This window comes from Branchiostoma belcheri, unplaced genomic scaffold (assembly GCF_001625305.1).
Source record: "Branchiostoma belcheri isolate BF01 breed outbred unplaced genomic scaffold, Haploidv18h27 scaffold41, whole genome shotgun sequence".
NCBI lineage: Eukaryota > Metazoa > Chordata > Leptocardii > Amphioxiformes > Branchiostomatidae > Branchiostoma > Branchiostoma belcheri.
Window position 1 is genome coordinate 896,250 of NW_017804032.1, and position 20,423 is coordinate 916,672.

The window sequence follows — 20,423 nt, forward strand, 5'->3', positions numbered from 1 at the left end:
ATAAGTGATTGGGAAGTGTCACTAGGAGATATGCTTCAATGGCCGTAAATTGTTCAACTATATAGTCATCCATCAAATCCACATCTCAAACTCTGATGAAAGTTATGCCAAAAAAAACAGTCAAGATAAAATATAAAACTAGATAAGATTCTAGTATAGCCTCCACCGGGCCTTCCTAGGGGGTACGGATTGTTGAATTCAGGTAAAAAAGGGAAGAATAGTTGGCCAGGAGAGTCAGTCCACGGAAGGGTTAATTTTCCGCAAATGAATTCATGGCTAAACCAATTCTTGCCCCTGTATTTGGCAAAATTTTACATAAATATAAATGTTCTGTTTGATAGAGACTAAAAGGGTACCTACATGTGTAATCAGACACCCTTGTTCAGATACCCTTACCCTGTTGCTTGAGTAACTGACTGTTTTTTGGTGTATCTTAATACCTGGATGTCTGATGAAAGTTCATTCTGTTGCCTGATAAATTCATATATTTCAACTGCATGTCATATCTCCTTTCTTTTAAACCTAACACTACCAGGAAGCAAGTAGACTACAATAATCAAATACAGTATAGACGACACTCGACACATACTTATCATGCAAACAAAGCAGTTTCATTAAAGGTATGTCATTAATCATATATCTAGAGTGGATGTGTAAGATGCAATTAAAGGGGGCACAAAGCAATTCTGATTGCTTAACTGCTCCAGATACATCACAAGTCATCTGTTTTTCTTGGAAAAGTTTATTGCTCAGAATTTCATTTGGGTTCCTGTCACAGCAAAACATAACAACTGTTACTTGATTTTGTAGGCACCAAATTTTAAGACCAATTCATATTTATGACCAATTTATTCCTGATGTTGAAAGAATGTCAAACACTTGAAGAAATTTCTCATGTGGGATATGTATTTCAAAGTTAGAATACCACTTCCACAGCTCAAAATCCTTTTTTTCTGCATACTTCAACTGGTGCAGGTAACATAGAAAATTACAGGCACCAGACAAATTTTACCTGCACCACTCAGAATTTAGAAAGTATGGATCATACTAAAAACTGCTGTTTCTTTTATACTTCGTAGGAGATAACAGTGAATGCAGCAAATAAAAATCAATGTACACCTACTTGTATTAACCCAGTGCATGGACTGGTGTAGGTTAGGTGCAGGTAGAAATACCTGCACAGCCCCAACTTTACCTGCACTAACCTGCATATGCAGGTGGTACTTCAAGCCTTGACTTCACATTTATCTTACATATGGGTTACCTATGGAGACAGGACTACTTTGACGTTCCTGTCAAACCAGTCATCACAGTCTTCTTTTTCTTTTTGAAGACCATTTTTCTCTTGTTGGACTCCTTTTCTTGCATAGACTGAGTCCTCTTCACACACAGAGCCTGGAAGCCACCCTCCTCTCCTTCTTCTTCCTCTTCAGCCAAGACGATTTCCCTCTTTCTTTTCTTTTTCCTTTTTGATTTCTTCTCAGATGTCTTCTCTGGACCTCCCGTTTCTCGTTGAACCTCCTGGTTTTCCTCTGATATCAAAGAAATGAAATCTTCACTCATCTCACTTTTTGAAGCATCCTTGGGAACAGACTTCTGAGTTTTAACACTACTACAACCATCCTTTTCATCTGTGTCTTCTTCATCAGAACTTCCTGTTTCCTCCTCTTCTTTGCCTGCTCCTCCTGGTACATTCAGCCAGGAGATTTTGATGGGTGGTGTCCGTGCCGTCACAAACTCAACCAGGGGATCGAAAGTTTTGTTATCTTCTGTTGATGTTTTCTGAGGGAAGAAAAGATGACACCTTATTGATACTGTTTGCTCAGATCAAGATTAGATCAAGATTAAATCAGATTACAAATTCTTTGATTAGACCATTCCATAAATTCATTACCATTTTTGTGAATGAGAAAAATGTACTTGGCTTTCTGGTCAAATCCATGCAATTGACACTGAGCCTTTACAGGTAAAATACAGTTGAATTTTGTACATGTACATCTATTGCTTGTCCTGTACTGTAAAACTTACAAAAATAATTGAGATTTTAGAAAGTTATCAGCTTAAAATGACACACTTCCTAATCAAATTTATGCAGAAAGTCAGTTTACCACACCAACCTTGAAGCCCATAGCAGCAACGGTTCTGAAGTTGAGAATGGGAGCCACTGTTTCGCTCAGTCCAGACAGGCACAGTGCAGGGACGCAGCGGACAGCACTCAGCAGGAACAGGTGCTGTGTCATCAGGGCTGGCTTCACAGATCGACACACCAGGACCAGTCGTAACCGGTCCTTCTCCAGGGCCTTGGTCACCTCATTGATGCCCAAAACCAGCTGGGACCTGAAGACCATTATTTCAATTAAAGGCATCAAATGAAATTTCAGGGCAGCAATGCAAAAGATATTCTGGATTAGAAAATCTGTCTTATATTGACATTTAACAACATTTCTTACAACATCTTTGTCATAAATTCATACTTTAAGCATTTGAAAAAAAAAACTTTGTGAGCTGTCTATTTTTGGGGTAACACCCAGTTATTGGCTGTCATAGACTGTTTAGAAATAAAGCACACACACACATGAAAATCGTGCAATGACCTACAAGAAATGTATGGATACACTCACTTCAACTGTCTTGCCAGCTCTTGTTCCTCCACACTGCGTGCAAGCTTCCCAGCATCCTCTGCAGTCTTTGCCCGTTTCCGTTTTCCCTTCGAGGTCTCCTTTCTGAGATAAGTGCTGACGGCACCCAGGTCACTGAGGGTGAGACCATTCAAAGACTTCAGGGGATGACCATACTCATAGACAATTCAAACTCTTACTCAGTAAAACACAGAGATAACTTCCGGATGTTTTCAAGCGACATCCATCACTCTTCTTCAGCGTCACTAGAATGAACTGACTGAGGTAGCCAACACTTACTACACGTAGTATGTGTAAAGAACAAGAAAACTTAGTGGAATATGACAAGGTCAGTCTTATGTCACTGATATGTAAATTGATTTAAGATTATACGTAGAGATGAAAAAGAGTAAAAACATGGCTGCCTATGATTGGGAGAGTTTCAGATACTACATGTATGTGTTCCTTCTGCAAATTATTTTTGGGCAGATTTCCTTACTTGCTAATGTAATTATCCTTGCACCTTCTAACAAGTGAAGCCTACTACTCATAGTTAAGCCAAGATTTCAAGAAGTCTTTGAAGTATGACTCTACTCAATTGTCGAAGTTACAGTTTATTTGTATTCGTACTCGTCTACCTGACACTAAGGTTACCGTTTCCTCATGACACCACAATGTCAAGTTGTAACGTTTTATTTTACAGCCCAAAGACAGACATTTTCTACAATACAGTTTTGTCAAATATTACAATGTTATGTTACAAGGTCAACTGAAGTTAGGGTCGTCATTGACTACGATGGACGAACATCATCACAATGTTATGTGTATGCCCATTAGTTGATACTCTGAAATATACTTTTCTTGTCATTATCTTAAGCCAGAAACTGATCACTGACTTAGGAGTACATTTAGCACCTGTTATGTCAACAGCAACAGTCCAATTAAGCTTGACTTATCACAGAACAAGATCATCTTCTCAATGAAAGTTCTAAATTCATACCTTTCCGAGTTACCATGTTACTTTTTTGGGGTTTAGTTCGATACATGAAACACACTGAGCTGTCACTCTTGATGATGTATAACAGAAAAAAAGAGCTAACATAAAGTGAAAGCTTGAATGATGTTACACTTGCTATGCCTGAAATTTATTGCTACATTACTATATACATACATAGATACATCTAACAACATGTGTCATGTTTGTTTGCAAAGATGTCATGTAAAGACAATGAACTAGACTAGTCAAAGATCTTTCTCCACAACAAACTACACAAAGTAGTTGTCCACTCATATGGCTTCTTTCAACCTACATGCACTATCTTCCTTCACTCATAATTATGGAGGATTTACCACTACCAGTAAAAACTTAACCTAGCAGTCATGTCTTTTACTTTGCTATTTTTACTGTGTTTTTGGAACACATGGGAACAATTCACTCACTTCATTCAAGTCTTAATAATAGTGTTACCGACTTCTACAACTGATATGTTATCACAAGAGAAACTCTATTCTAAGACAGACTAGTCTAGTGATCTTTTCAAGACTAGGTCTGGAATTTCAGACCCCAAAAAAAAACTAGGGTACATGTAGGTAGGTAGGGATTTTCTTCTTTTCAAAATTTTTTTACCTATAATGTTATATTTCAAATTCACAGGGTTTGATATCGAAACTTCATAGCGTTTCCAGTCAGCTAGGGTCGGCCCAGCCATTTTTTTGCTACGGTCGGTCGAAAAAAAAACAGAAACTGGAAACACAGCATTTTTTTGAGCGGTAAATGTAGCAGAACATTCCAGGCCGGCTACAAAACCATTGGTTCTTAACCCCAGATGTCCCTGAATGCCTGTTCTTCTGGCATGTCCTGCAGACCTTGTAGCTCTTTCAGCCCTTCGATCACCAACCGAATATGGGCCTTGATTCTTCCAGAATCCTTTGTCAGCCGCTCCGCATGTTCAGTCAGGTGTTCGATTTTCTTGTCGATAAACTTCAGTGCCTCGCTGTGCGTGAATTCCACGTAGAATCCGAATCCCACCGCGACAAAGATCTTACTGACGTCCGGAACTTTCGCCTGTACGTAGAAGTTGCACCCCAAATCTACTTTAGTCCTCAACTCTCCTTTGGGGAAATCCACTTCTTGCATTCGCTCAATGTTCGTCTTGAGTTGAAGATATTCCGACATCTTGGCGTAAATTTCGTCACGATTGTCCAAAGTCTTTTGCAGGTCGACCTTGAGTCGTTCGTTCAGGAATTTCTCGTATTCTGTGACTTTTTGTTCTATTTCTGCAGTACCGGGATCCAACTCCATATTTCTTGGAATATCAAATACTGATCAGACCTTGAAAAAGTTGCTATGTGGACTGTTCAGTTAATGTCATACCAACCTTTTCAGTTTGCTGAGAATTTCTGGAGTGACGCCCTTCTCGAGAGTTGGCCTTGAAATGACAATAGAGTACAGTATGTCATAATGTTATCTCAATGTTGCAATAATTTTAAAGCTAACACAAATACAGTGTATTTGCTCATACGTATGACACATATTATGTAACGTCTTCTTTCAAATTTTTTTCATAATTCTTTTCATGATTTCAAACGACAAACGATTTTTACAGTCCTGAGGGAAAATCTTGTTCCATTACATTTGTCTGGGTATTTTACCCAAATTAGCACTTCTGTTAAAACTTATTATATTTTCTCAAGAAAAAAGTCCTGCAAGCAAAAAATACCCCCCCCCCACACACACACACACAGCACATGCATCCAAAAAAGGGTTACGACAAAAAGTAGTTTTGTGGGAAAACCACGACATACACGTCAAATATCTGTTTACTACTCCCTTCTTTACATGTTTATGATTCATATGACTTACCATGTGCGCTGATACGGGGAGTCTAATAGGTTCTTGGAGACGCGTTTTGGAGTGAAAGTTCTGACGGACCCTTCCAACACTGGTGCCGCCATGACTGTACCATTATTTGAGGAAGAAGGGTGTGAAAATTATTTGGACTGAGTATTTCGCACAGTATCATCCAACATCCTGCCTTATTAATTACAAAATATCACACTATAAAATTGAGCTCTTTTACGGCCAATTATATCGTTGTTTCTGACAGGTACTAATTAGTAATTTTTTTAATGGATTAAGCACCCCTTTAGCAGTAGTGGCATAAGCTAAAAAGGTCAAAGGGTAAAAAACCGCGGGAAAATTTGGTGGGTTATTTTCGCGACTCCTTGTCGGCCACAAAAACATCACACTGTAGAAACTTTCACGCCGTATACAGACAAAAATTGTAGAAAAACTTGAAGAAGAAGATGCCTCCAAGGAGAGAAAGTGGTGTGAAAGGGAAAGGATCCAGTAGCGAGGAGACAGACCAGTGGGTCGTGGTACTGCCAGGTCAGTCGCCCCCCTCCCCAAATCTACTAGCCTTGTACTAGAATTACTAGAAATAGAATTTGGCCATCTAAGAAGTAAAACATCAAGCTATTAGATAGTTGTTAGGGATTGAAGAGATCAATAGTATTCAAATGAAGTAAAGTAAGTAAGGTTGCCGAAAGCAGTGCACAACTATTTACAAAGTCTAATTATATAGCCTCTGATCCTTGGATGTGCCAAGGAGTATAACCTCCTTGGATATACATAGTGATCATGAGATACTACATACATCGCTAGAATCCTTTAAGGATAAAAACTGTCAAATTATTGCAGATTCAGTTGCTGAAAAACAAGATGAGGACGAGGATAGACCGACATTTGTCAAACTTCTGCATCCCAAAACAGGTTTGAGTTTTTAAATCTTTTATTATATTTTTTAAAAGATAATTATGACTTATAAATGTAAAACTGATGATACAATATCATAATCTCAAGATTTCCACTAGTGTTCGGGAGGCCAAATTGGTAAATGTGTGATTGGAGCTTTAATGAGTACCATGTTTCTGTCTTCCAGAAAAAGGTGCCATGTTCCTGTTTTCCAAGGATAACCAGCAGGTCCTGGAAGTCTTGGCTTTCCAGGAAGAATTCCGATCCTGGTTTGTGGGTGAATCTGTCCAACAAGGTAAAATTACACTGTGCATCATCTTAACTTCACAATTTTTTACATAGTAGTAGCCAGTCTTTGATTAAACTGCTGACACAGAGGCGGGCAACAGTAGTCTTCACACCACACCTCCAACGTCCAAGCAGCTCTGTCCAGCAGGTCTACACTAGCAAGGCCTTACTTTCTTATGTCCTTAGGCTTAAGAATATTTTCTTAATGATGTGTTTGCTAAAAGAATGTTTGCAGCATACTTTCTATGCAATGATTTAGGCATGAAATGCAGGTGACCATTCCATAGTATTTTGGATGAATTTTAAGATGTTGATTTTGTTATGACATGAAGTTCTATCTGTCTTGATGTTTCAGATGGAAGTTTGCACATGGTGACGCCAGTTGACCCCCTGTTTTTGGTCTTACCTTATTTAGTAAAAGCATATGAGGTAAGCTCAATAGTCTTTTCTAGTCGATGCTTAACTACATGGTCATTACTAGTCATTACATATCACAGTATACATGTATGTAGGGTTGGAAATACCTTTTTTTTGAAGTTCACAGTGGCTCAGCTGGTGGCTTCTGAAATAAACTGTGTCCTACCTCTGCCAGCATGTGAGCAATACTTTACAGGTGGCCCAGCTTACGGCTTGCCTTTAAAGAAACAGCGGATGTTGACAGCACCCTGAAATATTTATGGACAACCTAGCTATAACTGTTTTGGATAAGGTTCCCTGCTGGGCAACCTGTGAATAAAAGTATTTCGAATCTTTGTATGTCTGTATAGATGTCTGTTTTTACAATTCATGTGCTACACAGTTTTTTCCATGTTTAATGTAATTGATCAAAATAAAATTTTTACCCATACTACATGATATAGAAGCCATGATGTGAGAATGTTTTTGTGATTGTAATTTTCATAATCTGATTTCATTTCAGAGTGGGATGTACATGCCCATAGACCAACTTGTGTCAGATGGCCAGTACCCAGAATGCACCAGGTTGCTGAGCTGCATCCAACTGTCTGACCTGGAGCACATCTGTGATGTCAAAGGTCAGAGAACCCAAAATACTGTTAAGTTTATTATCACATCCTATCCCTTTCCTCATGTTACATTTGTACATGTAAACCTGATATCTGTGTGGCATGTAACTAGTGGATGTACCAACTACTAAGTACCTGATACCAGCATAAAAGAACAAGAAATTGTCATGCCTTCAAGTACCAGAGTTGAGTTGTTAAAAAACATTGATTTTCCTGGAACTATTGTAGAGTGGAACTAGCTGTCACCAAGTACAGTCAGGGCATAATCACTGTAAGCTTTAAACAATGCTTTAATGTACAAAGATTAGGTGTAATATGCTATATGTTCCTTTACTTAACACTTTTTTTTTATCATAGGGTCAGGTGATGTGAGGGCCTGTCGTTACAATAAGGAGCGGACACTAGAATGGTTAAAGCAGAAGGCAAGTACTTGAACTTAACTTGTTAAGTCTTTATGAGTTTTGAAAGGTACAGATATTGTTCTATATTAGCAACTGTGCATATTATACTATTCCATTGCCAGTATAGCTTGATTGTATGTAAATTGTCTTTATATAAGCTTATGTATTTACTGCTGATTTAAATAGCTACAGATGAATGTTATGAGTGCCATGTACCCACTAGCCCCATCTGGCAATGTTTTGTTGAACTGCATCTGAGAAGCAGCATTTAGATACAATGTACATTGAGTAACATTACATCTCACAATGCTTTCTGTCCAGAGTTGTTCTGACAGATGGGCAAACTCGCTTCACACAGTACTAGAATTAAGAAAAATGCTTTTATTTGTCCATGTAGGTGGAGCAGGTAGCAGACAAGCTGACAGACAGCAGTGTCAGGGTGACAGGAGGGGCACAGCTACTCACATTCACTCACAGCCTGAAATCTGAGCAAGCTTCCAGAGGTGAAATGAAGTTTTGGTTGTATATACATGTATCTATGACAGAAAAAAGATCATGTTCACACATATAGCCAGTGCATATTCACCTAATTGCAGGTCAAACTGGGGCTCTGCAGGTATTTCTGATGTACATGTATACCAGCACCTAAACTGGTCCATGCTAGGTTCATAGATACATGTACTAGGTGTATCTGGATTTTTATCTGCAACATTAACTGTTACCACCTATGAAGTATAAAGGAAATAAATGGTAAAGGTTTCTGAACAGTTTTTAGTATGTCCCATACTTCCTAAATTCTGAGTGGTGCAGGTACTATCTTGGATCTCTTATTACTAAAATGTTGTTTGGTTCTTTTGTTTTAGATACCCGTTACCTGTAATGTAGTAATGCACATTATGTAGTTACCAGATTTCCCTGTGTTTGTTGCACACAGATGACTACCTGCGATATGCCTGCGGGTTGGTGTCAGATTACATCAGTACAGACCTCAGTAAGGAGCTAACTCAACACATGGGGTAAGTTCAGAACTTTCACTACTCGTTTCACCACTCAGGACTTTTCAGCATGTAGGTTCTCCTCTAGTTCACATTGTCAAACCGTTCAAATTCTTGTTTCAAACTCCTTCTACAGCAATAGTTTCTTTCCCCAGACTATAAAATTAAGGAACTCCCTCCTATGCTTCCCTGATTAATGTCATGTTCTTGTCTTTACTTGCACTTCTTTTGAAATAAGAGCATCTTGGTTTGTTCTTTCCTCTTTTACAGAATCAAAATTCCTGAGAAGAAAGAAGTGAATTGTGCTGAGCCTCCTGCAAAGGTGATCATTTCATACTTTTCCTTAGCCGTCATTTCTAAGGTAAGAAAAAAGCTCTTAGGGTGTGACCAAAAACCATGACATCTTTATCTGTGTAACCTTTCCTCCTAGCATGGCTACAGGCTTTCAACAATTCAGTACTACATGTACATTTGAATTTTATGCACCACCTAAGTAACCCAACAAGAATTTCTTCCAGAAATAATTTTTATCATGTTGGTAGGACATAGTGATGGATGTTTCTCACCTACTTGATTAAGTTTTGATGCCAGTCAGACATCTTCCTCAGAGCTTCTGACTGGAGTACTGCTTCTTGCTGCTATATGTAGCCAATGTAGTTTTTGTGTTGTGGTGATGAGAACACAATACCAAACATCAAAACGTAAGCAGGTGAGAAACATTACCAGTTGTGTAAGAAGAAAATCCCTACATCCAACGTGGATTTCTGTTTTGCAGAAAGCTAAACTGTCTGAGATTCCAGAAGCGACTGAAGACTACAGCAAGTTTGCTGTGAAGGATGAGAAACCTAAGGTGATGTTTAGTTTTTTATCTGTATGAGGCCACACCAATTAGATTTGTTGGTTCTTGGATTTTTTCAGAAAGAAATGCAATTTGTACAATTCGTAACAAAAAAGTATACTCTCTTATTTTCCTCTTCAGAATACAAAGATGACAGCTGCTCAGAGAGCTCTCAGCAAAGTTGACAAAACAGGCATGAAGAGCATAGCAAGCTTCTTCTCACCAAAGACTGCTGCAAAGAGCAAGAAGAAGTGAAAGAACCAAAGTAGAACATAGCCAGAAAAGCAGTGACTGCTGGGTATATAGTACAGTGTATTTTCAATTACCGGTAGCCATTTGATGTATTTTGTATGGTTGATATTAAAAAAAAAGAAGTATATGAGCTCCGATATTTTCTCCAACAACTGTAACATCGTACATGTACATGTATAACACGAATTTTAGTCATCATTTTTGTTCACACTTTCCTTGACAAAGGTTTGAGAAGTTAACTTGCAAGCTAATATCAATCGATTTTGTACAATGTAGCAATTGAGTTCTGGAGGAAAATGATCTTCCATACAATAAAATGGCATAAAATTTCACATTCGTTTGATGTTTGTCAGCTAGGGTAAGGAACAGGTGCACCTACACCATGTGTCAACAGGGGGCATTGTGATACCACTAGGAATACTTCAGGTTAGGTGACGTTAGTATCCTAGATTAGAGAATCATATTTTTATCCACTCAGTATATCTAGGCCCTATTTTCTTTATTTCACTAAGAAACACAACTCAATCAAGTTTACATCTAGTAGAGAGTAACAGTCTAGTTGGGGCAACATTTCTTTTTGGTGGTAGACCTGCAGTACTACCTCGGGACACATGGTGGAGCTTGCTATCAATCCTTCTGACATGTTCAATCATTGAGACTATTTTACAAGTCCTGAACAACATCCTAATTGCAGTTTATACCATTTGTAGCCACAAATATGTCTATAAACATATTATTTTTGATCTAATTGCCAAATTTTAAAAGGACAGGCTTGTGAGGTCTTAATCCAGCCAGTGTGAAATATCAGATCTAGAGCCCATGGGAGGTTCAGCTTTATTTGGGTGGAGTTATGGTCGGTATGTGACACACCAAATATAGAGTCCCGCCTGTGTAAGTTATCCCAACCCGTCACGCAAACATGTCCACAGTAACAACACCATAGAAAAAATTCATACATCGATTGTTTATTATTTTATGCCGACATCTCGTCAATGCATACATTGTGTCTGAGAAAAATGCCTTTTTTTGGGGGATGCTCATTATAGACAACACACACACTGAGAGAATCTAGTAGTCTCTCCTATTTAGTATACATCATGCACTGGTACAAAAGCCCAATTATTATACAATACAGCTTGTAGTAATGGACTAATATAACATCATTAAAGGAAATGACTTGTTCTTCCTTCAAGAGCTATGCTGGCAATTTACATGCTTTGAGTACAACAATCTTTATTGACAACAAAAGTACAATCTTTTGTAAGGTCTACAACAACTATGCATACAAACAAATGGATGCAAATGAATTACTAGTAACATACATACAATGAATAGATCAACATGTAGAGCTTGACATATCACTTATACTACTAGTTCTAAGGTCTAAACATTCTTCGATGTATTTTAATGAAACATTGAAAAGCCCTCCTTGCCTGCTTAGCATATGCTTGATACAGAAAGATTAGACAAAAGCCTCATTACTTTATCTTTACATCACCCTTAAGAGTGGTGTCAGTCTCAGTGTAAAGGGGTCCATCCCAAGGGTTCTATGTCTTGTATTTCGTCTGTAGAGAGGGCAAACCGAGACCTGTTCTCCATGATTCTATGTTTATTTTATCCACGCTACACTAAGTACAATCTTAATATCTTAAAATCACAGCATGCAAAGAAACTGAAACCAAACTGGTCAATCGTAACTACAATGTATGTTACTGTCTTAAAATCACTGTTTTCCTAACTTACTGAAAAAAATATGTTCACAATTTCACTCAAAAATAGAGATACATTGGCACATCAAGATATGATACAAAAAATTGGTATCTACAAGAACTCCTGCAAATTCAAAGTCTTTCAATACAAATCATCACCAAGTACCAAGTATACACAATGAAATTCTCTATCATGCTTCAAAGTCAAACTTACATAATAATTGCATTCGTTCCTTAAAACTGGAACACAAGAATAACAGTATTTCTAGAGTTGCAATTTCTAGACTACATATATATACATACCTGTACAAAAACTACCTACATGTCATTACCAAAAAACACAAAGGCAACACATCAAATCAATGAAAATGCACATGTATGCAAGTATGGTCAACTATCTGTGTGTGACCTCCTTGGTCATTTTGACATTTTGCTATGTAAGGTTTTATTGTATGTAGTACTAGTATAATGTAATACTGAGCTGGTAGATTCTCTACTGAGATTGTGGGAGTCGTGTGGGCAGCAGTATAAGCTCGTCTTCACACTAAGGTTCCTAAGGTTCAAAAGTTCCCTGCGCTAGTCGTCCTGACGCGGGCGAATGTCCTTCTTGGCCTTCTTTGCTGTGTGTGAGGAGGTATCTTCAGACGGCCTTTCCGCCGAGGCTTCCCATGATACACCAGTGGGCACTGCATCATCATCTTCCTCATCATCATCATCGTCGTACCACTGCAGATGTTGGAGCGCCATAGCGGCAGGCTGAGGCTGATCTTTGTGAGCGCCGCCTTCTGCTGACTGCCTCACGGGTCGAGACGCCTTCCTCTTCTGACCCACTCTGTACTCTGGCATGGTGTACGTCCCGCCCATCCAGCGAGCCGCGCTGTCCGGTTTGTTCCCGTTGTCCGGCGGGACGGTGGCTGTTCCCGCTTCTGTCGTCCCCCCCAGGTCTGCGGTGCGGTTCCATCTGGGCTGGAAGGTGGGTCTGAAGTAGGCGGTGTCGGCGGTGTTACCCACCGAGGGTCTGACCTCAGCCTTGGGGAGAGCTGCACTACCAGAGGTCTTGGGGAGGGGAACGCTCTGCATCGGACGCTTGGACAGGGAGGAGTGGACGCTGAGCGGCGGGTTTATCAACATCATTGGTGGAGGTGGGGGGAGGGTGTGTCGACCAACTCTCCCTTCAGGATCCCATGATCTACTGGACGACTTCGGAGGATACTGTTTGGCAGTTCCTTTCTTCTCTTCCTTCTTCTCCTCCCCTTCTTTCTTCCTTTCCCCATCATCTTTCTCCTCCTCCTCATCTTCTTCTTCCTCTTCTTCTTCTTCTTCCTCGTCTTTTGAGTCGGAGTCGTCAAAGATGTTGCGAGGCTGCTCGTCGTTGCGCCGTCTGCGGAGTTCCGCCAGGAAGTCCAGCGCTGCAGACCTGTTACTCTGGTCATTCAGATCTTCTTCTTCTGCAAGTTAAGAAGTTGCAGAGAAGACACAGTTAATAAGGAGAATTTTCAATGGTGAAAGATTCTTTTCTAGAATTATATCCTTATACATGTAATCTGTAAATAAATTTCATCCAGTTGGTGAACGATTGAATAGCAAAGTTATTTATACTCTCTGGCCTTTATATAGTGTTTCATGTTCTAGTAGAGTACAGGCTAGGTGTTTGTTCACTTTTTGACTCATGCCATTTATTGTTTTTGCCCCATCACCTTTTATCAAAATCTAGGTCCACTGAAGCTTTTGGAAGAGTAAGTTGTAAAATGTACTGTAGACTAAGTTGTCTACATAAATCAAGAACAATGTCATTAGAAATATGGATTATCAATACTGTAAAATATGAGCTACCACATTTGTACTTTAGAACTTACATGTACTTGGCATACAGCCACATTGTCACAGATGAAATGCATTAACATATTTTTTAGTCAATAAAGGCTTTCGTGGCCAAGTTCATAAAACCATTACTCATTTCTAGAATATACATTGTACCAAACTCCCTTAAAATCAAATGAATAAAAATCTCATACACAAAGGATTTTTTTTGGTCATTTAGAAACTATATCAGAATTATCATTATATCCTATCTGTTGGCAAGATATAGGAACTTTAAAAAAATTGTATTTAAAGTTAAACTAATGTAAGATATGCACATGAATCATGTTGAACTCAGTCGTCATACCTATGATAGCCTAATAAAAACAGGGTCACCCTGAAGGCTGTATCGTGTCCACCTGTTGGGATTGACCACATAGTCGGGGACCGGCGGCCGTTGCCAGGGGTTACCGCCGCGGGTGTCCCGTGGTTCCTGGGGACGAGCCCCGGGGTTCAGCTGCTCCAGGTTGCCGAAGGCTGATGCCATGCGGCGCTGGAAGTCGGGGTTCCCGGGGTTGTGGATGGAGTACCCCTCCCGCTCCTTCTCTTCATCCTGCTTCCCTGACATCTTGGATCTGTGGAAAAGTTCTTTACGTTACCTCCTTGACTATCCTTTTCTTTACTTTTGTTTATATGTACCAGATCACAATTGGCATCAACATATGTGCAACCTGCCGATGATCCCACGCTGTGGGGCTTAGCAATAGTGAAGATGATCTTGAGCTAATCTCCTACTGGTCGTGACAGAGAAGACATACAATACATACAGTAGTCACCAGTTCATTGTACATGTACCAGGGAAATTTCCCTACTAGCTGGCTCTTTTTGACAGGAATAATGAACAGTGGACCGCAGCTTAATGTCCCGTACTAATATAACATTTTCATTGAACAACAAAAAAATATATAACATTTTCATTGAACAACACAAAGCTGCTTTTCACCACCCCTTCTAACCATGTTGTAATGCTCATTGCCGTTTATGAATATGCATGAAAGTAAAGACAGTATGACATAATGGCGCACACACGTAATATTAATATTGATTGTGCGCTACGTACACTGTATATAATTATAATTGCATACACATATCCAAGGTGCCACAGTGCACGGGCAGGTCGTTGATCGGTCTGACTTGGGGGTGAAATGGGTCGTTGGTCGTGTTGAATGGATAGGCTGAAATCGGTAGTGTTTTGGTCGTACATTTTGCCCATTGCTTTTTGGTGGACGTAAACTGGACTGGTATTAGTCGTATATAGTTAATATCCAGACCAGTTCACGACCATATCCATCGCGACGACTAATTCACGACTGAGTAACGACTAAAAAGTCTGAATACGGTCGTTTCATTTCCACCACTCAAAAACGACTATAGTTGTCGTGACAACAAGTAACGTTGCCAGGACTACAGCAACAACAATAACACTCGGTCGCCATCTTTACCCCGGTGAGTACTGGGATTGCGACGCATGTCACCGTGGTGACGGTTTCCTTGGCTGCGAAAATGATTGACAGCTAAGCGCACCACGTGCATCAGGCTTCGTATCAACTCCGGGAGTGACGCATCGTCACCGTGGTGACGGCTTACGTATCTACCGGAATGATTGACATGTCATGGCGTCACGTGATTGGCGGCTCGGAGGCCGCGGTTTTTGCCGTGGTGAGGACCCACATCGGACCAAATAATGCGTTCGCGTTTGTTCCTGTTTCAACTATGTTTACAGCTATATCGTAGTATATGTGTAATATTTCTATGTCATGAAACCCCACTTCATTGTGCTTTTTTGGATGTCAGAACTAGTCGGAGCGGCCACAAGTCATAAACAAAAATTAAAACCAAGGACTGCGTTAGTACCGTCGGTATCCACAAATCCTTTAATAGGATACTGCTAAAAGAAACAGACTTTAAGAAAAATGTCAAGTAAACACGTTCTCCTTCAAACTACCATAAATTTTAGCATCTAACATAGAGAGAGTAACGTTGACATTTTCCAATATGACTAATGTCTTCAGTTTTAAAAAAAATAATAATAACACATGACAAAACATAGCGCAAAACGTAACATACAATTAACATAATGACATACATAACAGAACGATACAAATGACGGAGTTATTCACATAAACATCATGACATACATAATACATGAAGACGAAATTGACATACATAATACACCAAGACAGACATTGTACAAGAAACATATAAAGTTATTAACATATAAACATCATAATAGACGCAATACAAGAAACAATAACACTGTTAGTAACATCAACACATGCATAACACAATGATACAATACATAACATGTCATAACGACCCAAGCAAGGATCGAACTCGCGCCCAGCTCGCTAGCAATGGTTCGCAGTGCAGCGCGGTTACCGACTGAGCTAAGTCGGTAACGATGACAGCGGCGTCTTTTTACCTATTATTGAAGTAATGGTGACTGACAAACAACGACGAGTAGACGTAGCATATTTGTATCGCTTTCAAGTTTGCATGCTTGTGATCAATATAGATGGGTTTCATGTATTTATTGAAATATGTGAAAGTTTTTAAACCTAAGTACTGCCGCGGTCGTTTAACAGTCGTGTATTGTATTTGGGTCAACGCGAGGGTCAGAGAGGTCATAGTGCGGTACATCCTGATTACCTAAATGATTAAAAAGTACGTTAGTCAGATGAGTAACTTCTTTAAATTGTACTTTCCCTGCATATTACTAATAAAGAGGCGTGTGCATATGTCTGATATTGTTACAATTTATATAATTAAAGTAAACGTGCGATGTTAAACGATATATGGCTCATTGCAGTGAAATATAAAATATGCTGTCGCCAATTTTTACGGTTTGATAGAAGCATTATGATGGCATAGATAAGCATATAAGATATCATGACCTGTCAAAGTAGAAACCATGTAGTTCTAAGGGTGATTGGTAGTTTATTAAAACCACCTAGTCCTGTTCACCTCGCCCTAGTCTTGAATTAGACGTCAGATGGCACGTGTCATTATTCACGTCCGCTATTTATTTCTGTCACCAAACTCTGTAACATACGTTTACTTACCGTTCTTCCATATGGTCATGTTGATGTGTCTTTAAGTACTTAGTCAAGGATAAATATCAAGAATTATATTTTGGATGAAAATGTATCCACCTAACAGTACGTTGCTTCATCACGAAACATCTAACTGTTTTGTGAGTAGCTATTACCTTGTGTATGGCATAAGAACAGCTTGTTTCAAGTTGGTTGGTACATTTTGTGGTGGTGCCTATATTTACCAATATGTAATATGTAACATTGATGCGATTTTATGTGCAGCAAATAAAAACAAAAACACTGTTAACATTAAAACATTTTGTTTATCATTATATTAACATGAATTTTTATTAGACATGTTGTTTGTTATTATACCAACATGACTTTATTATTTTGCTACAAAATGCGCATGCGATCTCCAATAGGGCTACAGAGAAGCTAGTAGAATGTTTGGAAGTTCAGAGTAAAAGTTCAGAGTGACATTGGTCATGAATAATATTGTGTGTAGAAACCGCCTCAAATGCTTTTTCTTTAGGTGATAGTGTGGTTACATATTGTTACATTCATTCTGTGAAAAGGAAGACTGTGACATTTGTATCACTTTTGTCGACAACATTGATCTTACATTACCACCTTTCTAACTACCACCTTTCAGGGATAACTATCCAGTATGAAAAGAAAAGCTCAGAGCTGTGTGAAGCACTTACTTAATACGCAAACGTCTGACAAATGGCTGAGTGGAAGATCATTCTAGTATTACCCAAAGCTACACATGGAACGTGAAATGTGATCCACTTTAAAAAAAAAACAGACTAAAAGGAGCCAAATATTTTTTTTTTGCGTTGTAATTGTGAATATTTTTTTTCTTTTTCTTTTTTCCATTTTTTATTCTTTCACATTAAAAGATACAGAGATTGAACCATCCAGATAATAATACAATAATAACGGAAAATGATACAGAAACATAGAAATAATAATAATCAATTATTTCTGTCTGTTTGATTATAATAATAATGATATCAACTCATTTCAAACATAAAAATAATAATGAAATTACTATTACTGTATCTGTAGAAACATTTGATTATAACCATAATAATATCAAGTCAATTCAAAATAGAAATAATAATGATCAAATAAATATTAACGTATTTATAGAAACATTTGATTGTAACCATAACAATAATATCTATTCATTTCAAACGACAAATAAGTATCATAAGTGAACATAACATTAGCTGCATAAAGAGCCCCACTTATCGCAGTGCTTCTCCAGTTTACCTTTCTTTAAATTAAGGCTATGGAATATTCTACATTATGAAAGAAATTGATATAGCGAAGAAAGGAATCAAAGTTTAAAGAACTAGTTTTTCTACATCTAAATATATAAATTTTGGCAAGTAGGGTTATAAGATTTTCAATCCTGATTTTGGTAGAAAGCAAATACTTTAGATTATCCAAATAGTGGAATTATTTCACTGGGACAAATTTTTGTAGCTCATTGGCATCCCCAAATTTACATCCGTCATCCTATGCCAAACGTTAACTTATTTTCAGCGACAAGCAAAGAAAATTCAAACTTGTAACGCTCATTTCATAGACACCAGGTATGTCTACATCTTATTACTGTAAAGTCAAAAAGCTATTTGCTTTGACACCATCAATAGCGCAATGACAGCGTAAAAACTAAGATTAAGGAGAATGTGCAAAAATGGCATACTTTAATAACAGCCACATTGCTACAAATATATAATGCAAACATTGGTGCTAACTATTTTATAATTTATAAACAACCCAAAGGCATAGATATGGCAAAATTCGAGGTAGAATCTTTCCTTTTTACATATTACACTCCCAAAAAGATAGTCAATATTTCAGACATTCGCTATAAAAAATAGATGCTAAGGTCGAGGACGACATCACCTGGCACAATCATCAGGTGCCTGCAGACTTGACGGATCTCTTCGAAGACTACATCCAAATCGATGACTTCGAGAGGGCTTACAGCAGACGGCAACGTCAGGGCGAACGCGAGAACGACTATGACCACATAGTGATTGGAGATACCAGTTCTCACATGCGCTTTAGCGACGTGGCTCAGCGCCTGGGTGCGGACCGAGCTGGCTCCTTCCAGATGCTGTTGGTGACTGTCAGCATGTAGTCTTGGATGTGGATGACACTGAACTCCTAGCAGATTTTTACAGGTTGGTGATCCTTAAACATATGCAATGCAATAAGTAGATTTTTGCATGACTTTGTATGACCAAAAGCTCTATGGGCACATTGGATTGAATTCTCGGAACGATGTAATATACTAGTAGTATACTTTTTTAGTTCAGGTAAGCGGAATTATTCCAGGAAGATCATCACAACGATAAAAACGCAGAATGGAGAAAGCATTGAACATCATCATCAAATATTAAAGGAATTGAAACATTTCTACTCATCCTTATACTCCTTTAATATAACACCTGAACCTCCAGTTCCTAGTAACTGTGATACTTTCGTTCAGAATCATGACAACATACATTTATCTTTACAACAGAAGATGTGATGTACGGATACTTTGAAAAGTCCTTGCACACAAAAGAAAAAATGCATTAAGGGCCAAATAAGTAAAGACCAAACAGGGTTTTTAAGAAATAGATTAATGGGAGAAAATATTCTAGAAATACTGTTTGATTTTTGTAGCAGATTTCGAAAATACATTCGATAAATAAAGATGTGATTTTATGTATAAGTTGTTAGAATTTTGTTGGTTTTGGAGAATCTTTTATTAAATGAGTAGCTTTAGGCATGCTTTACAATGACATATCGGCTAAGATAATAAATAAAGGATTTATTTCTTTCCTTCCAACTCTACCGCTGCGTTCGTCAAGGATATCCGCTATCACCGTATTTGTTTATTTCATGCGTGGAAATACTTGCACAAAAAGTTACATACAACCCAAGCATAAATGGACTAACTGTGCACGTAATTGAAACAAAGATATCACAATATGTCCTTTCTTAATTGATGCTTTTAAAGCATGGCTTTCTTTTCAATTCAAACCCCCAGAGACGTATTGGAACATACACAGCTCATATGTTTCAACTCAAACATTTTCAGTGATAAAACACCTATCCAATGTAACAACTTTTACAGCAAATCTTCTTTATTACAGACTTTTAACACTGACAACAATTTCAACCCGTAAAACGTTAGAGCTAAGAACTTAATTATGACTGCATGATAGGCAGGGCAGGGCAGGACAGAACAGCTTGTCAAAGTAAGGTGGTTTGCTGCGCCCCGCCGAGATGAAGAAACCCACTTGTGGTACGCTGACTCCACTCAGCCCAGCAGCGGCATAACGGTGGTCTTCAACATGAGAACCTGTGTTCCGCATATTACGAAGGAAGAGGACATCTACAGATAAAGTGTGGACGATATACTCCTTTGTTTGGTTTCTGTTAAGTTTCAATGTAGTTTATTTCATGCACTTTTGAAGTATACGAGATATATGACAATTATTTTGATTGAATGAATGAAGACCTTTATGTTACACACATCCCCGCTGGACGCATCGACCGTTTGTACAGGTCGCAACAAAAGGATGGAATACAGATAACGTTACATATATATACATCGTCAAGTATCTACAATTACGT

General features: G+C 38.5%; 3 protein-coding genes across 4 annotated transcripts in view; 1 reads left to right on the plus strand and 2 right to left on the minus strand.

Annotated features, from left to right (window-relative positions):
* Window positions 1–1,027: 1,027 nt before the first annotated feature.
* LOC109477881 (ribonuclease P protein subunit p38-like) lies at window positions 1,028–5,576 on the minus strand. The gene is made up of 5 exons (XM_019779335.1): window positions 5,482–5,576; window positions 4,997–5,047; window positions 2,622–2,753; window positions 2,118–2,337; window positions 1,028–1,782 (listed from the first exon to the last, which is right to left on the minus strand). Exons 1-5 carry the CDS (start codon window positions 5,571–5,573, stop codon window positions 1,279–1,281), a joined length of 999 nt encoding a protein of 332 aa, XP_019634894.1. The 5' UTR covers window positions 5,574–5,576; the 3' UTR covers window positions 1,028–1,278.
* Window positions 5,577–5,803: 227 nt separating this feature from the next.
* On the plus strand, window positions 5,804–10,510 carry LOC109477882 (ribonuclease H2 subunit B-like). Its single transcript, XM_019779337.1, has 11 exons — window positions 5,804–6,006; window positions 6,319–6,390; window positions 6,560–6,667; window positions 7,016–7,089; window positions 7,580–7,694; window positions 8,043–8,107; window positions 8,484–8,589; window positions 9,021–9,102; window positions 9,352–9,403; window positions 9,857–9,931; window positions 10,061–10,510. The coding sequence occupies exons 1-11, from the start codon at window positions 5,925–5,927 to the stop codon at window positions 10,172–10,174; spliced, it is 945 nt and encodes a 314-aa protein (XP_019634896.1). The 5' UTR covers window positions 5,804–5,924; the 3' UTR covers window positions 10,175–10,510.
* A 1,540-nt stretch (window positions 10,511–12,050) lies between these two features.
* Window positions 12,051–20,423, minus strand: part of LOC109477864 (histone H3.v1-like) — a 9,937-nt gene continuing 1,564 nt past the window's right edge. For both annotated transcript variants that reach the window (XM_019779306.1, XM_019779305.1), the window contains exons 2-3: window positions 14,077–14,315; window positions 12,051–13,328 (exon numbers count right to left, since the gene is read on the minus strand). In XM_019779306.1, the coding sequence (XP_019634865.1) occupies window positions 12,457–13,328; window positions 14,077–14,308 (1,104 nt within the window). In that variant the 5' untranslated portion in view covers window positions 14,309–14,315 and the 3' untranslated portion in view covers window positions 12,051–12,456. The remainder of the gene's footprint in view (window positions 13,329–14,076; window positions 14,316–20,423) is intronic.

Bases quoted from the DNA above. Each gene is read 5' to 3' on its own strand.
- LOC109477881 (XM_019779335.1), bottom strand. From the start codon at position 5,573: ATGGCGGCACCAGTGTTGGAAGGGTCCGTCAGAACTTTCACTCCAAAA. The intron at 2,338-2,621 runs GTGAGTGTATCC...AATGGTCTTCAG, and splicing joins GAGCTGGCAAGACAGTTGAA to GTCCCAGCTGGTTTTGGGCA. The intron at 1,783-2,117 runs GTTGGTGTGGTA...TTCTTCCCTCAG, and splicing joins TTGCTGCTATGGGCTTCAAG to AAAACATCAACAGAAGATAA.
- LOC109477882 (XM_019779337.1), top strand. From the start codon at position 5,925: ATGCCTCCAAGGAGAGAAAGTGGTGTGAAAGGGAAAGGATCCAGTAGC. The intron at 6,668-7,015 runs GTAAAATTACAC...TTGATGTTTCAG, and splicing joins GGGTGAATCTGTCCAACAAG to ATGGAAGTTTGCACATGGTG. The intron at 9,103-9,351 runs GTAAGTTCAGAA...CCTCTTTTACAG, and splicing joins GAGCTAACTCAACACATGGG to AATCAAAATTCCTGAGAAGA.